Source organism: Typopeltis vanoorti, chromosome 12, assembly GCF_054136105.1.
Source record: "Typopeltis vanoorti isolate ZY-2024b chromosome 12, IOZ_Tvanoo_1.0, whole genome shotgun sequence".
NCBI lineage: Eukaryota > Metazoa > Arthropoda > Arachnida > Uropygi > Thelyphonidae > Typopeltis > Typopeltis vanoorti.
This window is the reverse complement of record NC_143560.1, coordinates 22,429,322-22,456,576: the sequence shown is the minus strand read 5'-3', so window position 1 is coordinate 22,456,576 and position 27,255 is coordinate 22,429,322. Positions and strand designations below refer to the sequence as shown.

Genomic DNA, 27,255 nt, shown 5'->3' with positions numbered 1-27,255 from the left:
ATCAGGAAAACTAGAGCTATTAGGAGGGAGGGGAGTGGATATGCAGACATCAGATCAACAAATCAGAATGGGATAGTTAGTATAAGGCATCAAGGTAGGGGTGGGACTAATGGGCTTCTGCACTTCATGAAGGACGAATTTTTAGCCTTGGTTGGCTCTTCCTGGCCACAGGTTATTGGCATTAGTGAGACATGGCTGACAGAAGATGACACAACTAGTGGGATAGAATGTGAAGGGTATAGTGTGTTCAGGAGGGACAGGGAGAAAAAATGGGAGAGGAGTGTTATTAATAATAGCTGATGAACTGCAGATACTGAAAAGAGCATATTTGAGGCTATTTGGTGTAAGATTGAGACTAGCAGAACAAAATATACAGTTAGGTGCTGCTATAGCAGGTGATGGAATAGATGGTGGAGATAGTATGCATAAGCAAATATATGCAATGAGTGAAAGGAGGGTAATTATTATGGGGATTTCAACTATGGTAACATTGGAAGGAGGAGAGGACACATGGGAGGAAGGAATTGGATTTTATGCAGTTATTAAGGGATAACTACATGAAACAGCATGTAATGGAATATACTAGAGGTTCCAGAGTGCTTGACCTAGTAATTGCATCTGAGAATTTGATTGTAATGAATATGACCACGTTGCCACCAATTGGTGAGAATGATCATCTGAGAAGTGGCTAAATGCGTTGAATTTTCAATTAAGACAGGGTACATGGGAAATTACCGGGCTGGTAAGTATGACAAGCTTAGGAGATTGCTTGGTTCAGTGCCATGCATTGTAAAACTGCAAGGGCTGAAGGTTCATAGTGCAAGGGAAGCGGGAAAGTAGCGTTTGAAGAAGGTAATGGTATACTATTAATGTAATTAAGGTAATGGTATAATAGAGGTAACTGTATACCTACAGTCCGGATTATAAATCAAGTAGGGATTAAATAGATGAATAACACCTTGAGCTGCAAAAAAGAAACAACTGTGGAGGGAATTTAAGGAGAAGGGTGACCTGCAGGCCCATGAACAGTATAAAGCACAGGCCAGAAGGATAATTAGTATGGTAAGAAAAGCAAAAGCAGATTATGAAAGGAAATTAGCCACGCAAGCTAAAGAGAATCCAATACAGTTTTTTCGATATGCTGCAAGTAAAAGAAAAAATGTATACGGCGGAATGATTTTAAGGAATGCCGATGGTAGGGAGGTTACTGAATCAGTGGATATAGTGGAATTACTGAGCGAGCACTTTGCAAGAGTATATCATCCAGGTGGTGATATTGCAGGAATGAAGGAACCAATGGCTTATACGGGAATTGAGGTGAATATTATATTACAAAACCTTAATGTGAATAAATCTGTGGGATTGAATGGTATAACAGCTCGGGTCTTACGCGAAGCGGCTAAAGAATTGTCAGTGCCCTTGACCATTTTGTTTAATTTGAGTCTTGTGTCTGGGTTAGTGCCGAGGGGTTGGAAAGAGGGGACAATAGTTCCACTGCATAAAGGAGGTTCCAAGACTACTGTTGCAAATTACCGACCGATCAGTATATCAGGAGTCAAGATTTTGGAGAAAGTAGTCAAAAGAAAAAAAATACAGGAATGGATAGATGAAAATGGGATACTGTATGGAAGTCAGCATGATTTTGTGAAGGGTAGATCATGCCTCAGTAACTTGCTCAAGTTTTATAACACAGTGACGGTTCAACAGGGTAAGGGTAATGGGTAAACAGTGATACTGCTGTTGGACCTTGCTAAGGCCTTTGACAGGATACCACATGGAATTCTAATCAGTAAATTGCAGCATATGGGAATGGATATAGGGTTGGTGAGATGGATAGGAGGGTGGTTGATGGAGAGATATTAGAGAGTAGAGTCCAAAAGATGGCCTGTGACTTGTGGTTTGCCACAGGATTCTGTTCTTGGACCACTACTATTTAATTTGTTCATTAACGATATAGGAAAGGATCTAAGAGGAACAGTTCATTTGTTCGCTGATGATGCAAAGTTGGGTAGTGCAATAGTGAATGCACATGATGTCAAAATTTTGCAGAATGATTTGGATAGATTGGAGGACTGGGCTAAGGAGAATGGATGTCAATTTAATGTGGCAAAGTGTAAGGTTATGCATTTTGGGGCGAAAAGATTAGCAGCAGTATACCACATTGGTGGAACTACTCCAAGAGATTGATGAGGGCAGGGATTTGGGAGTGTTGGTGGATAGGGAGATGAAGTTTAGGGGGAACATTGCAAAAGTGGCTAAATCAGCTCATCAATTCACTTGGTTGTTGAAAAATACTTTGACGAGCAGAGACAAGCAAGTTATTATTCCTCTGTACTGAGCCTTGATAAGACCTCATCTTGACTACTGTGCCCAGATCTAGGCGCGAGGGTTTCTTCTTTATGGGGAGGAGGTGAAGAGGATTCAGTGGCGAGTGACCAAGATGATAGCAGGTCTATGGAATGAACCTTATGAGAACAGGTTGAATATTTGTGGTTTGCAGAAGTTGGTTGATAGGCGGAAAAGATGTGATATGATTGAGACATTCTAATTACTGAAGGGTTTCTATAAGATTAACTCAGATGATATTTTTTAGAACAGGACTGGTGGTGGGAGGACTATGGGCCTCCCACCACCACCAGAGTGAAAGAGTGGAATAAGCTGCCAGTGTTGTGGGTGCCATGACTGTGAATGAGTTCAAGGCAAAGTATGATAGATACTGTGTGGATGTTGAAAAGTTGTCTTAACATTATGTTTAGGGCCTCCCTCGATGAGTCTAAGGACTCCTTGGAGTTGCCCATAATAATAATAATAAATGCCTTTAGCATCCCAAAGACTGATGCTATGACCTTTCCTGCTGATGAAACCGACTTTGTCTTCTTTGGCGCTGAACAACCGGCTTCTGTTCACTGTTTTGACTGCTGTTTGGATTCTGGTGTGTAATGGTGAATCAAAGTCTCATCCACAGTAATAAATCGACGCATAAAATCAGTTTTATTCTTGTTAAAATTCTCCAAGCACTGTTCAGAGATTTTCATGAACGTGCGTTTTTGATCTGCTGTAATCAAGCAAGGCAAGCATCTTGCACAAAGCTTTTTGATTTGAAATACTTCAGGCAAAATATATCCTACACATTCTTTGGAAATGCCTATAGTCTCGGCAATTTCACTCGCTTTGACTCGCCGGTCATCTAATACCGTATCGTGCACTTGATCAATGATTTCTGGTGGTGTTACACTTTTTGGATGTCATTCACGTGGATCCTCTTCAAGGCTGGTACGGCCACGTTTAAACTCGGCAGCCCATTTCTTAATTGTCGAAAACGAAAGAGAAGAGTACCCATAAACTTATGAATTTCTTTTGGTAAAACTTATGGCACTTCTTTTAAACCTTTTACAAAGAATTTTATAACCGCACGATACTCAATTTTATCAATTTCAAGGGATACAAACAACACTTTGGCTTCAGACAGCTTTATAAAACAAACTGCTTGATAGAACGATTTGTAATTTAACATGGATGCTTAAGACAGACGTACCAACTTAGAAAAAAAAAATCTTTTCAGATAGTGTTGCCATCTATGGACGAGAACGAGAACTTTTCAGACTACCCTCTTATAGTATTTATTTCTTGGTATCTTTAACTTATAGTATATGACCAAGTTGAAAAACTTCCAACAATTATAAAGCGGTGGATTAAATCCATCAAAACTGCTGCTGAACACACGATATGAAAGTGAGTGAATTCTTGAGATATAATTAAATTAATTTAATTTATTTTTGTACTGAATTGAGTGTTTTTATGAGTGCCACCCTAACTGAAAACAGTGTTCAATGAATGCAGAGACTTGTGATTTATATAGAGTTAATAGCACTTCAGAGATAAATTTACAAACTTTGAGGGGAGGTAGAGAAATCAACCATATTCACATAGGAAAGCATGACCGGAAACGCCACCAGAAGGTACTAACAGGGACACAAGATACAGAAATAGCACAATGCAGTAAGTAGTGTAAAAAACTTTATTAGGCGTAACTGAACAGTTCAATTGCAGTTGGATACATAACATGGTTTCACATCAGGTGGTCAAAGTTACGACCATTAGCAGTGATGCATGTCTGACACCGACGACATATTGATTATCATACATTTTCGAAAATATCTGGAGTTTCCGGATATTAGCAGCGGCGATGGCGATTCTTGCCACGAGGTCCATGTCAGAGGTAACAGCCGTTTCGTACACCATGGCTTTAAGGGTTCCCCCCACAGAAAGAAATCAATGCTCGATAAATCATGTGAGCGTGGGGCCATGCGGTGGGTCCACCACTCCCAATCCATCGAGCCCCAAAGGACCAGTCCAAATACTGACGCACAGAAATTCCATGCAACATCTCCTCTTACAAAGAAATTCCGATGTTCCAATGACCGTGCATCTGCCGACGCACAGTCATTGGAACATTGTTCAGTAAATCCAGCAGAACTTATTCCAGAAAGGTAATAGGTATGGGCCGACTAAACAGTCAGCAACGATAACTGCTCATACATTAATGGTGAAGCATTGTTGTACAGCATGTGATCGCACAGCATGTGGGTTCTCATGGGCCCACACGAACATTGTGGTGATTGAAGACACCTTCGCAAATAAATGAAGCTTCATCCGTGAACAAAACACAAGTTGGAAAATCCGGGTCTATGGCACTTTTCTGCAGAAAGCACTGCCCGAATTCCGAACGTCAAGGATAATCTTCAGCCATCAGTAACTGGACCCATTGCAGATGAAATGGATGTAAGGACTTAGAGTGCAAAACGCATAATACACTGGATCGAGATACTTCTATAGCAGAGGCAACGGCACTTGTGCTTCTCCCTGGATTATTGTCCATCTCATGCAACACCTCCTCTTACATGGCGGAATTTCGCGTCGATCGTGGCAGTCCACTATCATGCCTGCGATCAATGAATGATCCATAGTAACAAATTCTGATGCAAATACGCAAACATTTGGTGATGTGGTACACGTCTGTTTGGATATTTCGTCCATTACCGTCAGCTAACCAGTAAACAGCATGTCTGCCATCTCAGCGTTCGTAAAACGACACATGTTCTTCGTATGATGTCGAAAACGTCACCTATCACTTTCGGTTGGCGTTTGCGATCATGCTTTCCTGTGATGTTCTCTACCTCGCCTCAAAGTTTGTAAGTGGAATTTGATACACACACACACACACACACACACACACACACACACACACACACACACACACACACACACACACACACACATGTACATATACCATGGGGTACCCAAAAATAACCGGAATCTGAACTTAGCACACTCGCATTTTCTAGTTACGTGTCATGCAGCTAAGCGTCGTTGAGTATGCAGTTTTCCGTGCCAGTCTGACAAGTAGTGATATCCTGTGTGAACTGGTTCATTGTTCTGGCTCCTATTTTTAGTGCTTACAAGCAAGTTTGGCAATGTTGTAATGGCTGATCACACAGAACAAAATGCGTGAAATTTTGAGAAGACTGTGCGATAGTGAGTGACGAAAACAGCCAGAAACGTGGAGTAGCAGAGATTGGTTGCTGCTCCACAACAATGCCCCAGCCCACATGCCTTGTCCGTCCAACAGTTCTTGATGAACAACAACATGGTGGTTGTTCTCTACTTGCCCAATCTCTCTCCATGTAACTGTTTTTTATTATTCCCACAGATAAAGAAAACCATCAGGGCAGTGATTTATTGACGTGAAAGAAAAGTCGCTGGAAGCTATAAACAGTATTCCAGTTGAACTGTTTCCAGCAGTGAAAAAAAAAAAAAAAAAACATTGGAACAAATTCATTGAAACACATGGAGAGTACTTTGAAGGAGACTAGAATATAGTATTATAAACTTTAATAAAACTCTTTAAAAAAATAATTCCAGTTATTTTGGGGTACCCCTCTTCTGTGTGTTTTCTCAGGAAGCCGATAGTTATGTTTATGCCAAGAGAGATCTGGGGTTAGAGTAATTCGAAGAATAGAAATCTCATCTTGTCTGGTGATTTGGTTGTCATCTAAAATAAAATGGCGAATGATTTTTATCTCTGGGAAATGAGTTGAGATGTTTTACTACCATCAGTATTGTTCTTAATTCCATTGATGATTGGTTTGGATACCAACATTTAAGTAGTGGAGGTTGATGTTCTAGAGCAGTGGTTGTCAACCCTATGCCCACTGCCTCATTTTCACCTGGAGCTATTTGCATGCACCTGCTGTCAATTATTAAATAAGGAAAAAAATAAAACTGGAAAATGTATCTTCTTCTAGCAATAATATTTATTTAAATGGCAAAAAATGTTTGATTTATGATGAAAGTTATATTTGGTCTTTTTTTTAAGATTAACACATACTATTTGGATTAAAAGACCATAGGTTTTAATACACATATATACAAAAAAAAAAAAAAAAACGTCTACTTGTTTCTCTATCTGTAAGTGACTAACTTTGTCCAGATGAGAGGGTAAAAAACTACTAGTAAATGCAAAAAAAAACAACCAAAGGAATGCAGTAACGGTTAACAACAGTTAGACAAAATTGGAAGGCTCGCATGAAATGATACGCATGAAGCGAGAAGAGTCAGTCAATGTTACAAAGTCGCGTTACATAATTTTTGTCGTAATGTAGCTCCGCTAATCTTAATGAGTTAATCATATTTTTCCACATATCGTTTAATATAACCCCTTGGTTACGATTAAGGTTACGTCCCGTTCGTAGGCCTACTGCAGCTTCTTTAAACGTTCGCAACTGTAATCCTCTTCTATATATGGCATGGAGCTGTTATCCCAATCTAGTGCATGGTTTTTTACGATCTCCTAAAGACAACGTAGCTTTCTTCAAATATGCAGATTTTTATAGCATACCATGCACGTGTGGACTATCCTACATAGACCAAACTTCGAGAAGCCTAGAAATTAGAAAGAACGAACATGTAGGAGATGTCAATCACAACAGAACAGACACCTCAGGTTTGGCACATCATTTCTCAACTTCAAACCACGCAATAGATTGGGATAACAGCTCCATTTCATATATAGAAGAGGATTACAGTTGTCGAACGTTTAAAGACGTGGCAGTAGTCCTACGAACAGGATGTAACCTTAATCGTAACCAAGGGGGTTATATTAAAGGATATGTGGAAAAATGTGATTAACTCATTAAGTTTAGCGGAGCTACATTACGCCAAAATTTATGTAATAACGCGACTTTGTAACATTGACTGACTCTTCACGCTTCATGCGTATCATGCCACGCGAGCCTTCCAGTTTTGTCTAGCTGTTAGTTTTTTACCCTCTCGTCTTGACAAAGCTAGTCAGTTACAGCTAGCGAAACTAGTAGACGTTTTTTGTATATAAACCAATGGTCTTGTGATCCAAATAGTATGTGTGTTAATATTTGATTTATGTTATATTACGAATATTTTGTAATTCTTATTGTGCAATGATTTAATTTAATTTAATTTAGTTGTATAATAAATGTTGCATGTGTATTTAATCTGCTTTCATAGTTAATTAACTTGTTAATCTTTATCATTTGATACGATAAGCAAGTATAAATTTTCATAGAAAAAAAAATATTGGTGCCTGCCACTCTCTTCCCAATCTCGAATGCACCTGTGACCAGAACCAGGTTGAGAACTCCTGTTCTAGAGAGTGTAGTGTAGAACAGGATATGTCAAATGAGGAGTGCAGAATTCTTTCACCATTAAAACTGTATTAGACTGATAGTGAACTGGAGTAGGTCATCGGAATATAGAATAAACGATGGGGGGAGAGAACAATCTAATGGATCCTGACATTTTCATCAAAGAATTTCCATTCAGAAAGCTTGTGACTCAGTTGCAGAAATGAGGAGACAGGCAGACCAAATGATGTGAGCTTGCTATAGACCTTTATTCCAGACTTAGTGAACATCCTTGGAAATATCAAGACCAACCACTTCAAGACTTGGCAAACTTTTTTGTTAGTATTTATCCAAAGATATGTGATGTCAGTAAGCAGGTAATTCTCTTCAATGGAGAGAGAGAGAGAAAGAGAAGGTGAGGAAAATTGAACAGAAATATGATAGGAAGGATTTGTCACCCTTCATAAAATGCATTATATACAGTATATATACAGGGTGGCCATAAAATAACTTTCCCTCTTTGGAGGCATCTGTAGCTAAAACCAATAAACGGAATGAGAACAAATTTTATATTGAGACTTTTGAAGGCATGGGGAGAAGATTTCCGCGAAAAAAAGATTTAGTACCAAAAGTCGCCGATAGGGGAACAAGCGGTAATTACATTAAGGCACATAAAATGGAATAATAACATTTCGACAGTGTAAGCGACAGCCACGTCACTCATTCCAGTTGAATATGTGGCGCGTTACAATGATAATAATAATTATTAAACTAAAACAACTTGTTAGAGACAGAAATTAATGCAGTGATTGAACTCACAGGAAATAATGTTTTATTCATCAGAATCAAGGTGCCCTGGACCACATACACGATTTTGAATGTGCTGACTTTCTTATGTATAACAAATTGCATCCGGTGTGTGACATGCTCTACAGCTGAGCGTAAGGAGTCGGATTGGATGTTCATGACAGCCCGTTTTATGTTCTCTTTCAAGATATGCAATTTGGGACTTGCATGTCTTGAAACCAACATACACAACGGATTTCAAATACCCCCCCCCCCCCAGCCAAAAGTCACATGAAGTGATGTCCGGGGGATCGAGGCGGCCATGCCGTCGGAAAGAACTGACTGATAACCCTCTCAGTGAAATGCTGGCATAAAAGGCACTATACTGATCGTTGAACATGTGGGCGTGCTCCATCCTGCATAAAAATTATGGAGTCCAAACATTGTCTTTGCTGCAATGAAGGAATGACAAAATTTTCTAGCATTCGTCAATAAATCTCTCCAGTAATGGAGCAGGTTACAGGACCTGTAGGGATAATATGCTCAAAAAGTATGGTCCTATTATGAAATCTGCTGTGAAGCCACACCACACGGTTACTTTTGGAGAATGCAGTGGTACTTACTGGATCGCTTGGGGATATTCAGATGTCCAAATTCTGCAGTCGTGAGTGTTGACCAAACCTATTCAGATAAAAATGAGCCTCATCACTCCACAATATTCTCCAAGGCCAGTCATTGCCGACCTCCATTCGGGTAAGAAACATTAGCGCGAAGGTCATGCGCTTATCATAATCTGCGATAGTTAGTGCTTGCACACGACTGAACTTATACGGATAGAAGTGAAGCATTTTCCGTAAGATTTTCCAGACTGTACCATAAGCCATATCAAGTTTGCGAGCTATAGCACGAGCGCTTAGACCAGTACTGGTCCCTATTTCGTCGAACACCGCAGTAGCAACGTCTGGTACTGTCTCTTCTTGCACTGCTTTCTGTCCTCTGCCAGGTTTAACTCCTAGTGATCCAGTTTCTTCAAACTTCTTAATCATAGCTCAGTGCTACAGCTGATATAGGACCTGTATGTAGGTTATGAAGCTTTCTAAATTCCCGAAGGACCGCTACGACATTACACTGTTTAAGGTAAAACAACTTAACAAGTAAAGCACACTGAGGCAAGGTAGGACAGATATTGAGCACAATTCGTCAGTCATTCGAATAACTGTGTGAACATTCCCAATCTCTTTTTAAGTGGAATTGGTGGCGCTGTTCCCACGTACACACAGTAAAATTTGCATAATCTTTTTACCTGCGTTTACTGTAAATATTTGACTGCTTTCAGTTCCGCCAGTGCCAAAATTTCCCCTATCGGCGACTTTTGGTACTAAATCTTTTTTTTTCGCGGAAATCGTCTCCTCAAGCCTTGAAAAGTCTCAAGATAAAATTTGGTCTCATTCCGTTTATTGGTTTTAGCTACAGATGCCTCCAAAGAGGGAAAGTTATTTTATGGCCACCCTGTATATATGACGCTGCAGGACAGATAGCAGTGGAATAAACATATTTAAAAAGGTACATAGAACATAATCAACTCTAGAGTTCAAACCTTCAGAACAATCAAAGAAATGCCAACAGAACCAGGAGAGTTTTTGATATCCAATTTGGTTCATATTCTTCTGATAAAAGGTTGTGGTTGGGGGAGATTTGTTAAATGGTTATGATGGCTGGAGAGCATTTACCAAGATCAAAACAAATTGAGTGAAAACAGAAGATTGGCTTTGAAAATCAGCTCCTTCAAAATCAGTTCTGGATCTGTTGATAGGTTTCTATCAACAGATCAAGAACATTGGATGAAGCAATGCTTGCATGGAGCAGCACTCAGACAGTCACCCTTATTTATATATTGCCTGATTCTTCTCCTGTACAGTTTAGCACACCTTACGGAGAACCAAGATTTTGGTAGGAAAATAAAGATAGAAAATAAGAATTGTGTTGCTGCATATGTTTAGATCACTAGTTGCAAACAATAGTCCTACTAGAGGATGAGGCATAAAAGTTGGGATCATTCCAGGAAACACATTTGTGAGGGTGGCTGTATGAGTGTTGTTCTATGAGAGAAGAGATCGACACTCACTTGTGGTCTGAATTATCTAGAGGACAAACATCCTTCAGAGTGTATTTAGAAGAGGATACTAGTGAGGAAATGACCCAGGGTGTTTGAAGAGTTGTAAGGTTATCTGGTATTCTGGTATGCATATAAACAGTTTGTGTAAAGAAACATTGGTGATTGGTTGCATCATATGTGCTAGATTGGTGCTACTGGAAAGAGAAAGTCAGTTATTGTGAACATTAAACTCTCCAAGAAGATGACCTCACTATTAGGAAACTTGGACTGAAAAAAAAATAAACATTAATGAAAGGAAATCAAAAAGTGTTCAGAATGAATCAGTACCGTCGACAGGGTGTAGCATAGAGGCTGCCTGCCTCACGGCGCAGTTTAATAAGGGCGCTCGTTCAGCCATATTGCGGTAGGCGCCGTCGCTGTACTAACAATTTCTGTTAGCGTAGCTAATGCGAAAAGACGTTTTTCGAAGCTTAAACTGATTAAAATTATTTGCGAACAGCAATGAACCAAGATTGGTCAGTCTAGCAACTATATCAATAGAGGCGGACATAGCTTATAATTTAAATTTAGACCTTATAAACAGTTTTATTGTGTGATATCCTCATAGAGCAAACATTTAATTAATAAAATCAGCTAACACCTTTTTATTCCCTTATAGTGAGTAGGCGAGGCCGTTTAGTCGTATCTAACTTTTGGAGACTGAGTAGGCAGTTCAATCTCCACTGGCAGCGAATCAGAGATAGCTGGCCCAGGGCTATTACTAATTAAGGGGCACACAGTGAAGAGAGACGGTTCAACAAGTGCTGCCATCTCGCGGTCCCTAACCCTAATACAATATATTTAATGTCTGAAATAATGTGGGTTCTACGGGTCGAAAGTTCTTGAGTTTACCAGAGGAAAAAACCCGCTTGCCTGTGCCAGAGATCGACTAACTCGGAAACCGGCCGAAAAAATGCTTAGAAAAATTTCCTCTAGCCGACGACTAGATTCGAAAAAAGTCCTCCTTCGTGCGGTCAAGCGCCGTGGTGTGCAAACGCCACCTCCACTGAGCTACACAGGCTCTGTGTAGCTCATTTAATTAATATTATTATATAATCGTTTTGCATTAATGTTTCTCTTTTTAACCCTTAACATACAAAGAAAAGACTTCTGTGACAGGTCTTTTGTTTATTGCACCAAAATTGATTTTGAATTTTGGTTTCACATATAAATAGAACCGAATATAGACGCTAGACAATCTTGTGCCTATTTCCTTTCAGCTGAGAAAAGTTGGCAACGGCGTGTATTGGCTATTTCGTTTGCACAAATTCATCATTATTTTTCAAATAATGATGAATTTGATCCAGCAAATCACCCTCGCCCAAAACATTGGCAGAAAAACGACCGCTTTCTGATTTTTAATTGGTACATTAAGGGGTTAATAAAAACAAAAATATAACAATTGGAGATTTTCTTATATTTTTAATTGGTAATTAAGGGTTAATAAAAACAAAGAAATAGCAATTGGAGATTTTCTTATATTTTTGTGTTATAATCCACCATGGGCAATATTTAAATGTTTGCCTCAGGGCGTAATCTAATCTGGTGCCGACCCTGGAATGAATGGGTTGTGACATTAGGAGAGTGAATAGAGATAAATTAATATGGTAGAATGAGACAGATTTTTAGCCAAAAGTCAGTCGTCAACTAGAGGAAATTTCTCTAAGCCTTTTTTCGACCGGTTCCCGAGTTAGCCGATCTCTGGCACGGGAAAGTGGGTTTTATCTCTCGGAAACTCGGGTTTTTCGTCCCGTAAAATGAAGAAAATCGACCGTATAACCCACATTATTTCAGACATTAAATATATTGTGTTAGGGACCGCGAGATGGCGGCACTTGTTGAGCCATCTCTCTTCACTGCACGCCGCTTAATTAGTGATGGCCTTGGGCAGGCTATCTCTGATTGGCTGCCAGTGGAGATTGAACTGACCACTCAGTCTCCTAAAGTTAGATAGGGCTAAACGGCTACACTTACTTTCTATACGGGAATAAAAAGGCATTAGCTGATTCTTTTTTTAAGTAAAAAAAATAGAGCTAAATTGGATATTCTCTGACATGGTACATCTAAGGTGAGCATATGCACAAATGCTACATTTGAGACAAGTGTAATTTGGAAGGCTTCGATGAATAGTACTTGAAGTTCATTGTGGGCTACTCAGGAAAAGAAGATAAGCTTTTGTGGACTGGAGATGGAAATGAATATTGAGGTTGGAACTGAGACTGGGTATAGTTGTAAGGTATGTTCCAACAAATATTATTTGACACCTCCAGGAAGTTCAACTAATCGAAGGGTACCTGCTCTACAACTCTGTCTCCACCATTCAATCACCGGTGTAATTGCTGTCAGTTGTCAATGTGCCATCAATCACAAACATCCATGCCCATGGCAGGATTTGAACCCACAGCCTTTTGGCTGAAGAGCGGATATGCTATCTACTCAGCCAACCAGGCCAGTTGTGGCGCACTTGTTGGAATACATGTTTGGATAAAGGATTTTGAGTGCAATTGGTGATAAATTTCTCATAATTTTGTGAGGAGTTTGAATCAGGAGAAACAGTAATCTGAGACCTTGGAAAGAGGTAGGAATCAGGTCATCCTGTTTGGCATTATAATACAAAAGGAATGCCATATGAAAAATTTGAAGCAGAACATATCAAAAAGAAGTGATTCTGGGTTTGGTATTATCAGATCTGAAAGACATTATTATTACATTACATGACACCTTCTTGTAGTCCAGAAACACATTGCAGGATGGAACCACACATCTACCATCTATACCACTTAATCCACTGCCGACTTTTATAGCATAAAAAATCCACACTGTGTCATCTGCTTGTGTACTTCACTGAAGTGTTACATAATCCATAGTGTATATTAATCCCAACAGTGGTAAGATTTTACTCTGGACACAATCCTACACCAAGCTGGACATATTACAGAAGTATTTGTTATAAGCAGTGACCTAACATATTATACATCTACCTACACAAATTTCTGATAATCCTCTCCACTCTCCCAATACCTTGATTTTTTTTAAACAGTTATCCTTCCAGATTAATTGTAGAAAGTATCTTTTTTTCTCAATAACTTGACTTACAATCTTGTCCAAGTTTCCCCTTACACCCTCTGTCCAAAAAGAAACTTTTGATAGAATAAAACACATGCCATTTATTATTATTCAAATCGTTTATTTTAATCAATATACTCTCCCTAAGCATCTATACAGCGTTTGGCACGGTCAATAAGTCGTTAAATCAGTTTTTTATATCGGTTTTTGGGATACTGTTAAGGATCGTGGTTACTGCCCCTTGAACATTTTCAATGGTGTGGTATCGCTTTCCTTTCATTGCCAAATGAAGTCGGAGGAAGAGAAAGAAGTCACAGTATGCTATAGCAGGTGAATATACAGCGACTGATCCAACACAAAAACTTGGATTTTGCACAAAAACTCTCCAATGTTCGAACGATGAGATGGTGCATTATCGTGCAAAGGTGACCATCTGCATGCATCACGATATTCATGCCGTATGCTACGAATTATCGCTATCAACCGCTTCAAAACTTCGATATAAAACTCAGAATTGACTGTTTGGCCAAGCAGAACGAATTCTTTGTGGATAATGCTCTTGGAATCGCAGAAATAAATCAGCATTGTCTTTACTTTTGACTTCTCCAAACGACTTCTTTTCGGAAGCCCCTCTTCTGGTGGCCTCCACTCAGCACCTTGTTTCGGGCTCATACTCAAAACACCACGTTTCGTCACCAGTAACGATCGTTTCAAGGAAGTTTGAGTCCTTACGAGCGGTTTTAATGAGGTCTTTGCAGTGTTCGATTCGATACTTTTTTTGTCGTCGATCAACTTGTGGGGAACAAATCGCGAATTCAATTTACGAAGGCCCAAACGCTTGGTCAAAATGTTACGCACAGTTGATTTTGGAATCCCCAATTCATCTTCAATCAATATCATGGACGATTTCGGGCTTTCTTCGATGAAATCGCGCACTTTTTGGATGTTAAATTCGCTCAGTCCAGTTTCTGGACGGCTCAGGTTTTCGTCGTCCTCAAGCGTCTCACGACCATTCTGAAATCGCTTAAACCACTCGTAAACTTGAGTACGGGATAAGCATTCGTCACCGTATGCTTTTTGAAGAATTTGATGTGTTTCGGTAAAACGTTTACCAAGTTTAACACAAAAGTCAATCGCAGCTCTCTGTTTGAAACTTATTTTCCGACCGTTTGTCAAAACACTGTCACTCTGGGCACTATAACTCAGCTTCTTATGAACCAAATGTCATAAACAGTTGAAACAACACTAATGAAGGTTGCCGCTTTCGACAACAAAAAGATATAACAGGTGGCGCCGATAGTTTCTTTTATTTTCGAAAAGTTCGGTCTTTTTTTTTTTTTTTGGACAGAGGGTGTACCCAGAACATCCTCCCTCCAAATGTTCCCAACGTTTGGCACTCTAAAGTGGGATGATCTCTAGACCTACACTTCCTTTACAAGGTCTGATTATTGCTCCTGCTCAACCCACACACCTGATCTGAGAAACTTACAAAAATGATCCGCACCGGCATTTGAAGGCCTTCGTTTCCCATTCCACCTTACTGTAAATGATGATTGGATAGCTGAGATGGGCAATAATCAATTTTGACAATTTGGTTTCCATTAGGAATAATGGATCAGGTTTAGATGCCTGCATTCACATACAGTCAAAGCAAAATATTCTGGAGGAGAATCCCACATATTCTGAGGAATGTGGAAAATCAACAAAGGTTTGTGGCCCATTGTCACAAATTGCACTTAGCTTACCTAACTGTATTCTATGTTGGCTTCATCTCACGTGTTTAGAGTTAAGTTGATCCAATACAATCAAATGCATTGTACATTTGTGTTACTTAATTGTAAAAAGGATCAAATGAAAAATAAGTGGGGCTAGAAGAGGATATATGGAAATGACATAATTGGTGTTACAGAGACAAAGATAAAATCAGATGAGATACTTTAAAATAACATGCAGACAATGGTCATCAAGGAAAGGAAAGAATAGCTATAGTATTCAGCAACAAAAACGATCTTGAATGGCAGGCACTTTCAAATAGTGATGCAATTAAATTTCATCTCTGGTTTCTCTCCCCACCCAAAAAAGGGGAAATACATAATGGGAAGCTGAGGATTGGATACAGATTCAAAGTCTAGGTTTCTACATGTATGTATCTTGTTGATTTCACATTAATCTAGAGCAGGGGATCTCAAACTTTTTAAATTTTGTACCTCATAAATAAGCATCAAAAAATATATGTACCACCATAAAAGCATTTCCCGATTAAAAATCAATACATCCCAAATGGAGTGTTTATAATCAAAGAATTAAACATTTTAAATTTATATTATTTATTTATATTCGTAAATGAAACTTTTACATTATAATGAAATATGGTAAATGGTGGGTAATAATACATGAGCAAATATTAAGATTTATTATTGGTGAGGATTAATGCGACGAATGAGCCTGTTTCATTGTAACCAATTTCGATATGTCGGCCTTTATCTTCATTAATTTCAAACGTAAGTCAGGTTCAAGTTGCAACCATGTCCTATATTTATTTTTAATTAATAGCATGGCTGAAAACCCAGTTTCGCAAAGATATGTGTTGAAAGGCATTAAAAATTTTATCGCTTTGTCGGAAACATATATTCATCTCTTCTTTTTAACCAAAAATTGCACACGTTATCTTTTTTGAACTCATTCATGATATTTCTGCCACATGAAATATCTATGAGTTGATCTCTTTCTTGAATTGAAAAATTATCTAGCACAGTATCCGAAAAAGAAAACGGATCTCTTATCCAACTTTCATTTTCTAAATTTTCAGGAAAGTAGGAATGAAAATTATTAACAAGTCCTATGCAGTGTTTTTCTATATCTTCAATTAGTTGTTCATTCAGTGACAGATCATTTTCCTGGAGATACTCTTCTAATATTGATAATGTAGCAATTTTCTTCCTTTTCACGTCCATAATTATGTATTCTAGTTTTTTCACAGCTGCATTTATTTTGTCATGTACAGTAAAGACAGTTATATTGGAACCTTGTAAACTAGAATTCAGTTCGTTCAGTTTTCCGAAAATATCGGCTAAATACGCTAAAGATGATAGCCAGAGTTCGTCAGTTAAACAGTGGCAGAGTTCAAATTTGAATTCTGACAGGAATATTTGGACCTCTGAAAGTAATTCGAAGAGTCGTGTTAAAACTTTTCCCCTTGACAACCACAGCACTTCTGTGTGTAAAAGGAGCTTATTGTGGTTACTGCCCATTTCATTGCACAAAATTGTAAACAGTTGTGAATTTAAGGAACGACATTTAATAAAATTCACTACCTTCACAGATTGATCTAAAACAGTCTTTAGTTCTGTGGGCATTGCTTTGGTAGCAAGTGCTTCACGATGTATGCTGCAATGTGTAAACTTGGCATCTGGTGCAACTTCTTTAATTTTGGCGAAAACACCACCACGACAACCTGTTATTGAACGTGCGCCATCAGCACACACTCCTACACATTTTTTCCAATTTATTTCATGGCCAGTGATAAACTCATTAATTTTCTTAAAAATCTCATCCGCTGTGATATGATTTGGAAGAGGCTCACAAAACAAGAATTCTACATCTGACTTGTTCTCTTTCATATCGAATATAAGCCATCAACTGTGCAAAGTTGTTTACGTCTGTACTTTCATCGAACTGAATTGCAAATATTTGCTTTGCTTTATATTTTCGATTAGTGTTTGTTTTACTTGAGCTGCCATTTCGTTAATTCATCGCGAAACAGTGTCATCTGACAAAGAAACAACATTCAACTTGGCTGCTGCTGTAGGGCCAAGAATAGACATCACAATGTCTTTGGCTACAGGTAATATTAAAGTTTCTCCAATAGTATGTGGTTTTGCAGTTTGAGCAATTCTCAAACTAACCAAATATGGTGCGTCCTCTGCTCGTTCGTTAATTGTAGTAAAAGAATGAAATTTACGTTTGTTAGTTTTCATTTAGGTTCGTTTTCTTTTAAAAGGTTACCTTTTAAACAGGCGTGTTTGTTTTGAAAATGCCGTAGCAGAAGCGATGGTTTCATCGAGTGATTCGAAAATTGTTCGTAACAAATAACGCACTGGTGGGGTCGTTTTCATCCTCGTTCCACAAAAATCCATATTCCAAATAATTTTCATTATACTTTCTTGTAGCAGTAGCATTTCGTTTTCTAAATGCTTCGTGAGATTCAGTATTAAAACTAGAAGTGCTAGCTGTGTCAGTGTCGTCTGCCAGCCGTTTCCTCTTCGATTGTTCAATTCCTAACCATTTGTCCATTATAACGAGGATATTGTCATTATGATGACATTACATTATATTTTATTTAACATTATAATGTCAAATAGAGTGACCTATTGTTATTATATTCTGTATACTTTGCTAGTGATCTCATTCATACACAAAATTCAGCACATTCCCGGGCGTTCGCAAGAACATCACATCTCAGTAGTGGTAGTGTCTTAACAGTGATGTCAGCATAAATCAAAAACGCCACTCCACATTCATACGAATATAAACATATATTTTTTTTAATATCATTTATGTTAAATAATAACTTTCCTTTATTTTTTTAACGGAATATCATATAATTATCTTAATAAAATACATTTTCACGTAAAATAATATATTACTCTTAAACTTGCAACAATCTATTGCTTTTGTTTTTCATGTTATATGTACTTTATTTATTATAATTTTTTTACATATAAAAATACTGTTTTAAAATAAATATTAAATATGAAAACCCTTATGATACGCTAATGAGACTTCGCATCCGAAAATTCACATAAAACTGCAATAAAATTTATTTCTTCGTTTTATTCGATTCGTCAAGCTAAATTCTTGGAACAGTCTACTCGTTAAAATATTAAAATACATTTTCCTGAACATTTATTATTATTATGATTATTATTATTATTATTTGACACCTCCAGGGAGTCCAAAGACTCATCGAGGAAGAGTGTGCCAACAGCATCGAACGATTGGTCCCCTTCCAACTACTAACTGCGCTCAAAGTTACTTAACTGAGCCATTAGTAGCAGAGGCTCTATTTATTTAAATATTTTGTGTAAAAATTGTACCACCAAAAATAACGTAATGTACCACAGTTTGAGAAACGATGATCTAGAGGAATTGCTCTCCTCCAGTAGATGTTTAAAAAATGAAATAAAGAAATTAGAGGTATTTCCCTCCTGAGTATTTCTGGTAAAATATATGCAAGCATACTTGAAAATGATAAAAAAATTGAACAGAAACTTGGAAGTAAAAGCTGGGTTCAGGCCATGTTATCATGACCCAGTTTTTAGTCTATAAATCATGGGAATAAAATGGATTTGTAGTTCTGCAAAATGCATGTAAAGTACTGAGTGAGAGAGAGAGAGAGAGAGAGAAGCAGTTCAAAACACCAAAACTACATTATGTAAATTTTTATTTATTCGTATAGGGTTCCCCCACCCTGTCCCTAGGGCTGGTTGAATTCTCTTAGTGAGAGAGGGGGTTCAACCAGTCTAATTAAGTGTGTATTTATGAGTGTATATGATTCGTGTGCCTGTTCTGAGGGCCAAAAAAACCAGAGTTTCCAGGTTAAAAAAAAAACCCTATACCTCTATATGAGACCAGCTAACTCACCTTAATTGAAAGAGACCAGATAAAGGTTCTCCACTCATAGACGGGAATCGAACCCATGTTTTTCCAACCACAGGGCTTCATCTATACTGACTGAGCTACAGAGGCTCTATATTATCCAAATAGAACATTATTATTAAATAGACTGTCTCCCTAGATACTTCCAGAGTCGGGGACTCATCAACGGAGGCCAAATACCACACACACACCAGTTATCACAGTAATTCTTGAATTCATTCACACTGCTTGCACTCGCAATATCCAATGGAAATCCATTCCAATCACACTGCCCTATGAGGGAAAAATTTAGCCCTCCCCTTCTTAGAGGCATTCATTCTCGGCTTTCAAAGATGTCCTCTTGTCCTTTCCCCACCCTCCATAAATTAAAAAATTCCATCAACTAAAATTTTGTATGATCCTTTCAGAAGTTGTCTCAATAATATCACCCCTCTTTCTCCTGTTTGCTATTGTCTGCAATCTATAAATTCTGTCTTCATAATCAGTATTCTACAATCCTGATATTTTTATTTTTACAGAATCACAATGGAAACCAGGAGACCAGACCTGGTTTCCTTTGTAAAGAGGCAAAATGACATTATCTTTACATGTGAATGTTTGTTTCAGCATTGCAATTATCCTTTGAGTTCTATTTGCAATCTTTGTTACATGGCCCCATAACTTCTTTCAACTTGCTATCTAGTAACACTCCAAGATCCCAAGCCGCATCAGTTTCTTCTAGCATAATCCCACCAATATAATACGACACTGGATATCTCATCATCCCAAAGTGAATGCCTCTACATTCATTTTCCCATGCCCACAGTTCCAGCTCATTCAAATAATTTGCAAATACTGCATATCAGCAGCATTCCTGAATACTTTACCTATCTTTGCATCATCAGCAAATAGCTGTATGTCGCTTGTCAAATCCTTCCCAATATCATTAATGTATAGATTGAATATAACAGTGAACCAAGCACTGATACTTGTGATACACCACTAGTTACCTTAAATCTTGCAGACTCGCATCCCCCCCCATATACTTTTTGATGTCAGTCAGTCATCCTCTTATTCATGCTAATATTCTATAATCCAAACCCATATTCTACAATTTATGTAACAATCTACCATGCTGTATTTTGTCAAAAGTTTTAACAAAATCCAAAAGTATCATGGTGTATCCATTCCCCTTGTCTAGTTCAATGGTAACATTATTATAGAATGTGAACAAGTTGCTAAAACATGACCTTTCCTTAGTAAAAACCCATGTTGCTCATTACAGAGTAGAGATTCACTGTCATTTCTGAATGCAAGCCCTGACCAATTTTTATAAAATCTTCACCACTCCTGAGATACTAATTAGTCGATAATTGGATACATCGGTCTTTGCACCACCTTTGTGCAATGGAATTGCAATACATTCTTTCCATTCCTACAGAATCTTTCCTGTTCTGAGACTCATTAAACAGTGTGATTAAAGGAATAGCCAGTTCAGCTGAACACTCATTTAGCACACATCCTGATATCTCATCAATCCCTATTGCTGAATTCTTATTCAGTTTGTGCAACAGCTCTAATACCTCATCCTCATATACCTGAGTTTCATCATCCAGTAAAGAAGTAGAAGTGAGTCCCATGTTGCATACACCTGTTGATAGCTTTTAACATAATGGACACTCATTAGTTGAACAATCTCTTCTGCATCTGTTCCCCTCATGTTGCCATCTGCATATAGAAAAGTTCTTTCTTTTACTTGTAGCATATCGATCGAATTCCTTTGGGTTGTCTTTAGCACAAAGAGCCAATTTCTTTTCATATTCAGACTTTGCTTCCCATACAACAGTTGACTATGCTAGCTTGCTGCTTATAATTTTCATAATGGACATCATCCTTATGCACACAGTATTCCTTTCACATTACCCTTTTTTTACTAACCTTTTGCTTAATAAGATTACATATCCATTTGACTCCTACCGTATTTATTCTTCAATCTCGGGACACATTCCGATATCGCATCATTTGTTGTTTAAATGCTTCCTATGCACTTTCGATATTCTTCCCATCCAGCAACTGATCCCATTCCATTGAACTCAGTTTGTCATAATTTCCTGCTTCGTAGTTCAGCTTGTAACCTTTTCTAAATGGAACATTCATAAACTTAGTCATTTCCCAAGTGAGTACTGCATGACCACTGTCACCAAAATAGTTACATCTTTATCTTTAACTGAAACACCCTCGGACACTATAATCAAATCTAACACACTCTGACCACGAGTTCCTTCTGTCACATGCTGCTTGAGGAAGTTGTCCTGCAACAGCTCAATAAACTCATTTTTATTCTTCTCATGAGATTCTACTCTACCCAATCAATAACTGGATAATTCAAGTCTCCTGTTATGATTACTCTTTTCACACTCATCTTTTCTATTTGGTAATACATTTCTTCATCATTAGCAACCGATCCACCCGATCTGTAACAATACCCTACTGTGTCATTGATCTTATTAGATTCCATCTCACACCAGATGGCTTGAAACTCACTGCCACATGAAATTTTGTTAGTAGTAGGCACTACTACAATCATAGATCTCAACTCTAACTTATTCAAGTCACCCGATATTATTAGCAGCATGGCCCTTGCTCTCTTAACCTATCTCCTTCCGAAAAATGTATAATTACAATAAAATTATACATCAATATTCTATTCTCTGGAATATGGTGATGTGGAACATAATTAAAATTTAACGTTATAAACAAATATTTCTCAGATTTTTTTAACTTCTGTTAATTTCCTACTATCAATATTCATTAAAGTTATGCCATAGTCATTACCCCTTTGACTTGTCAATGTAGCAGAATGACTGCATGCTTAATTTCCCATTACCTGATTTTGCCTTTCTGACCATGCTGGTCACTGAACTTGTCTGTGCTTTGTACTGCTCATGAACCTGCTGGTTGTTATTTTCATTATGCACTCTCTGTCCAAAAAGAAACCGAACTTTCGATAGAAAATAAAATACAGGGCAATTATAATTATTCAAATCATTTATTTCAATCAATATACTCTCCCTCAGCTTCAATATAGCTTTTGGTATGGTCAATTTATTCGTTAAATGAGTTTTTTTTTATTTTTAAATCGGTTTCTGGGATACTGTGGAGGATCGTGGTTGCTGCCACTTGAACGTTTTCAATGGTGTAGTATCGCTTTCCTTTCATTGCCAAATGAAGTCGGAGGAAGAGAAAGAAATCACAGGGTGCGAAATCAGGTGAATACGGCGAGTGATCCAACACACAAACTCGGTTTTTACACAAGAACTCTCCAATGTTCGAACGATGATATGGTGCATTATTGTGCAAAAGTGACCATCTGCCTGCATCACGATATTTATACCGTACGCTACGAATTCTCGCTATCAATCGCTTCAAAACTTCGAGATAAATAAAACCCACCATTCACCGTTTGGCCAGACGGAACGAATGCTTGGAATCGTAGAAACAAAACAGAAAAAAAGAAATTGAAAACGTTTCGCATATACCTCGCACACTAAAAGTTTTTAAAAAAAAACTTTTAGAAATAGATAGTGAGTTGTTATGGCAGTTTCAGATGTGTTGCAATTCGGTTGAAGAGAATCAATATTTAAACTTAATGATCACCAGCTTGCCTTTGTTGGTGATTAGCGCGAATACTGCACTAGTCATATGCGAGACCAGAAGTAGCGATAGCGAATAATTTTTTGTAAAATACCCATTTTCAGTTTTTTTTTAAATCGTGATCTTATGATTCCGAAATGATAAAATTAAATCAGCTAATGCCTTTTATTCCCTTATACGAATAACATTTCTGGCTAGATGGGTGAAGCAAAATTGCTTTTCATTTCAAATTCCCCTTTGTCTGTAATGAAAGAACTTTGGAGTATTTGTAAGCTATATGCTCGCCCATTGAGGACACTGAAATTAGCTGTGTTCAGCTGAACTTATATGCTCGCCCATTGAGGACACTGAAATTAGCTGTGTTCAGCTGAACTTAAGATAGACTTTGGTCTTTTATATTTGTAAGTTTCCGCTTCATTATAATCCGAAGCTTCCGTGATTAACGGGTTCGGATGGTTGCTTGTCTTGGTAAAGAACTTCTCAGCTAGATCTAGGAGAAGGGAAGAGATATAATATAAGGGATATTAACTTCTCTATGGATCTGGGAGTTTCTAATAAACCAAGGGCTATCCAGAATCATCCTCAGGCACTTATTCTACAATCTCCGAAGTTTCAGAATGTTTGTATTCGCGGTGTGGCTCCATGCGGGGGTTGCATAACTGATGACTCGTCGCATTACCATCTTGTAAATTGTTCATTTTGTTTGTGTCCAGTTTACTTTGTCTGTTGATCATAGAGTACATCTGTGCTAAGATTTTGGATGTCTTTGAACTAATGTAACTTATCTGTTTGCTGAATAGGAGTTGACTATCTAGAATCACTCCAAGATATTTAACTTTACTCTGCCATGGAATCTTTACTCCCAATAAATAAATGTCCTCCATGCTATGGATTTTCTTTCTAGTAAACAGTATGGCTGAGCTTTTCTGGGGATTAACTTTGACCATCCGCTTTTCTAAAATGTGTATGCTGGTTTGAAGTCTTCTAGTTGCCATTTTTGGGCTCAGAGATCTTGCCATTAGTGCAGTATTATCTGCATATAATGCAGTGAATGTTGTTCTCAGGTTCAGAGGGATGTCTGCTACGTACATTGAGAACAGGAGAGGGGCTAGAAGAGATCCCCGAGGTATGCCTGCCGAGACCCTGCTCTATTCGAAACCGTTTCGCCGACCCTGACCTGCATATATCTGTAATTCAGGTAAGAGTGATTATTTTTATTAACTTGATTGGTGAGTTAAATTTTATCACTTTGTAAAGGCCTTGATGCCGTACTTTGTCAAACACCTTCTCTGCATCAATGAAGATGGCAGCTGTATTGAGTTTCCAGTTACAGCCTTTAGTAATGATTTCTACCAGCCAGTGTACTTGTTGAGCTGTACTATGGGCCTTGCGGAAGCCAAACTGTTCATTAGGCAAAATTCCTAACTTATCTGTTTCTGCTTGGAATCTTGAGAGGATCACTTTCTCTGTCACCTTTCCGAGGCTGGACAACAGGCTTATGGGTCTAACTTTTGGGAAGGTGAGGATTTTTTCCTGGTTTCTTCAATCACATGATGGTGGCTATTTTCCATGTAGTAGGAAGGAAAATGCTGGAATCTAAAAATGGCATTTGTAATGTTGACGAGATGTACTATGGCCTTTCTTGGAAGTAGTTCCAATCAATAACTATTGTGTTAGTTATGCCACCTGCTCCTGGAGCTTTTTTACTGTTTAGATGGGTGATGATATTTATCATTTCTGCCGGATTTGTAGGAGTGATATGTTCAAAGTTAACAGTGATGTCATAAGGTTGTCTTAACATGACGGTGAATCTTGAATATATAATGTTGATATTTAGATTTGTATAAGATGGATTGCACTGAGATTCAAGGTTACCTACTTCTACTAGTGCTTCAACTTTCTCTTCATCTTTGTAAACTGTCCCTTTCTTGGTTTGTATAGGGGTATGAGTTGCTCTTTGGTGTGGATCGCTCTTAAGAATTTCCAGACAGAATGATCTTCAGTATTGATGTTAGTCAATGTGGTTTCCCATTGATGGTTTTGGTGTTTTTCAAGAGCTTCTCGGACTTGTCTGTTTAGGTTGTTCAATACTGTTTTGTCTTGTGAGGCTCTGGTATTATGGTATCTCTTTCTGGCTCTGATTAGCTCTATGATTTCTTCTGGGATATGGTTGGTTGGGTGGAAGACAGTGGATTGCCTGACTGATTCTACTGCTTTCCGAATTTGTAGAGTTAGGTTATTTACTGCTGCGTCTATTTCTTCCTTTTTACTAATGTTGGGCACTGAAACAATATGATCTGGAAGAACCTTGACTAACTTGTCCCCTGGTATGAATGTGTGCAGAGGAGAGAATTGATCTGATGAACCTAGATTAAGCACTATGGGACTAGTCAGAAGATAATTCGTTAACTGATTCCAATTTGAATTGGTATCTTATATTTTTAAAGATACCGATGCCTAGTATATCTGAGCTACCTGAAAGGCTGAAGTGGGTGGGCTTGGTAGGACCAGCCACAACAGCAGTGTTGAGCATTGCAAAGTTGAATAGTGTGTGGCCTTTGGTGTTAACTGATAACCAAGCTGTGTTCAGTTGAGGTCTCCTGTTATTATGGAGTCATTTGGACCAAGTATGGAGTCCAGATCTGTTGTCAGCAGAGGAATGCTCAGAGGATTATAACCAGCATAGATCTTGTACCTCCACACCAGACACCTCCAAGTTTACTGTTAGGGGCTTGGCTATGTATTATGATTCAAGTAACTCTTACTATATATGACTGTGCCTCCACCTCTTGTGCCAATTCTGTCGTTTCTGTACATAGTATATCCACAGATTTTTGGGTTATTAGGTATTTCACCAATCAAGGTATCAGCACTGAGACGAGTCGCAAATTCTTGAAGTTCCAAGACCTTGTTCATCAATCTATTTGCATTCCATGCCATTATGTTAAGAGCTTTTGATTTGAATTTTTTTACTTATGGGCTGTTATAATGTTTGAGTGCCTTGCAGAAAGATTGTGAGGGGCATGTCTTGCTGAATTCCTGCATGGTGGCAAGTGAGGCTGTTAAAACTGACGTTATGTTGGAGCTTTCTTAGTTCTTGCAGCCTCAGCATATGTTTTAGTCATGGTCGTTCCTTCCTGTACGGTTGACGGCGAGGTGTTTCGGACTGGGAGAAGACCTGCTTGGTTGCTTAAAACGTTGGAGGAGCAAGATTGACTTTTACTGATCCTCGATTTTTTGGATTAGAAAGGCATCCCTTGTAGTTGGCAGGGTGCAGTCCTCTGCAATTTGCACAGCAGGCTGGAGTAGAGCATGGCGTGGTGTATGTGATGGTCTGGTGTTCCTCGCCGCAATTCAAGCACCTGAAGGCTACATAATTTTTGGGCATGCCCAAACCTTTGGCATCTATGACACTGTCCTGCAGATGTTGATATTTTGAGTCCACATACTACTGTCAGTTCATAGATCTGCTTTTGTGTAATGCTGATTTCCACCAAAGGCATTGGTCTTTTATCCAACCTGAGCATCCCGCTGACTTTAACCAGGGACAGGCTGTCTTGTGAGGTCAGTGATCACTTCTTCAGGATACCTTTGGCTACCCCATGAAGAACCACCTTCAGGTTCTTTTCACTGGGTAAAATGGTGTGGTATGGAAGATTCTATTGTCCATAAATCTGGTCATTTGTCTATAATCCATGACTGTAGCAGGTTGAAATTTAACTCCCTCATCAGAATTTTTGGTCCATGAGAATGTGATGTTTTGTTCCCTGAGGGCTGATGAGACAGGAATCCATTTATTCTTATCCCTTAATCCTTTAAGATAACTGGTGGTACCTTTTCTTTAGATACATTGGTGCTTCTATCCCTGGTGTTTTGATGTTGGGGATTTTCCTCTTCTTCTTGACTGTTTGGAATTCTGTATTTGTTTCCAAGGTCTGATAGATGCTGTCTTGGGGATGTATATTCTTCTAAATTTGGGGTGTACAAGGTGTGATTGCATCTGAGTAGTGTGTTTGTCACTTAAAACATCCAGTCTTCTGTGACTGCTGGGGGGGGGGGGGATGCATCAAAAAGCTTAAATTTTCCCCTGCCAGTTGTCACTCAGCAGCTTTACCAATCTGAGGAATTCCTTGTACACCTCAAATATGGCCTCATTCGGAGGTTTTGCCATGACAATAGGTGATAAATATATAAAGGCACAGATAGAGAAAGAATTGAGATTGCTCAGGTATCCAGAGCAGGTTACAGATAATCCTGTGGACTTTTGAGGGTCCACTAGCAAATCCTGTATACACAGGT

General features: G+C 38.4%; 1 protein-coding gene across 1 annotated transcript; it reads right to left on the bottom strand.

Moving 5' to 3' along the window:
- Nucleotides 1–16,271: 16,271 nt before the first annotated feature.
- On the bottom strand, nucleotides 16,272–17,285 carry LOC150100628 (zinc finger BED domain-containing protein 5-like). Its single transcript, XM_090401847.1, has one exon. The coding sequence runs from the start codon at nucleotides 17,283–17,285 to the stop codon at nucleotides 16,272–16,274; it is 1,014 nt and encodes a 337-aa protein (XP_090257973.1).
- Nucleotides 17,286–27,255: the final 9,970 nt, after the last annotated feature.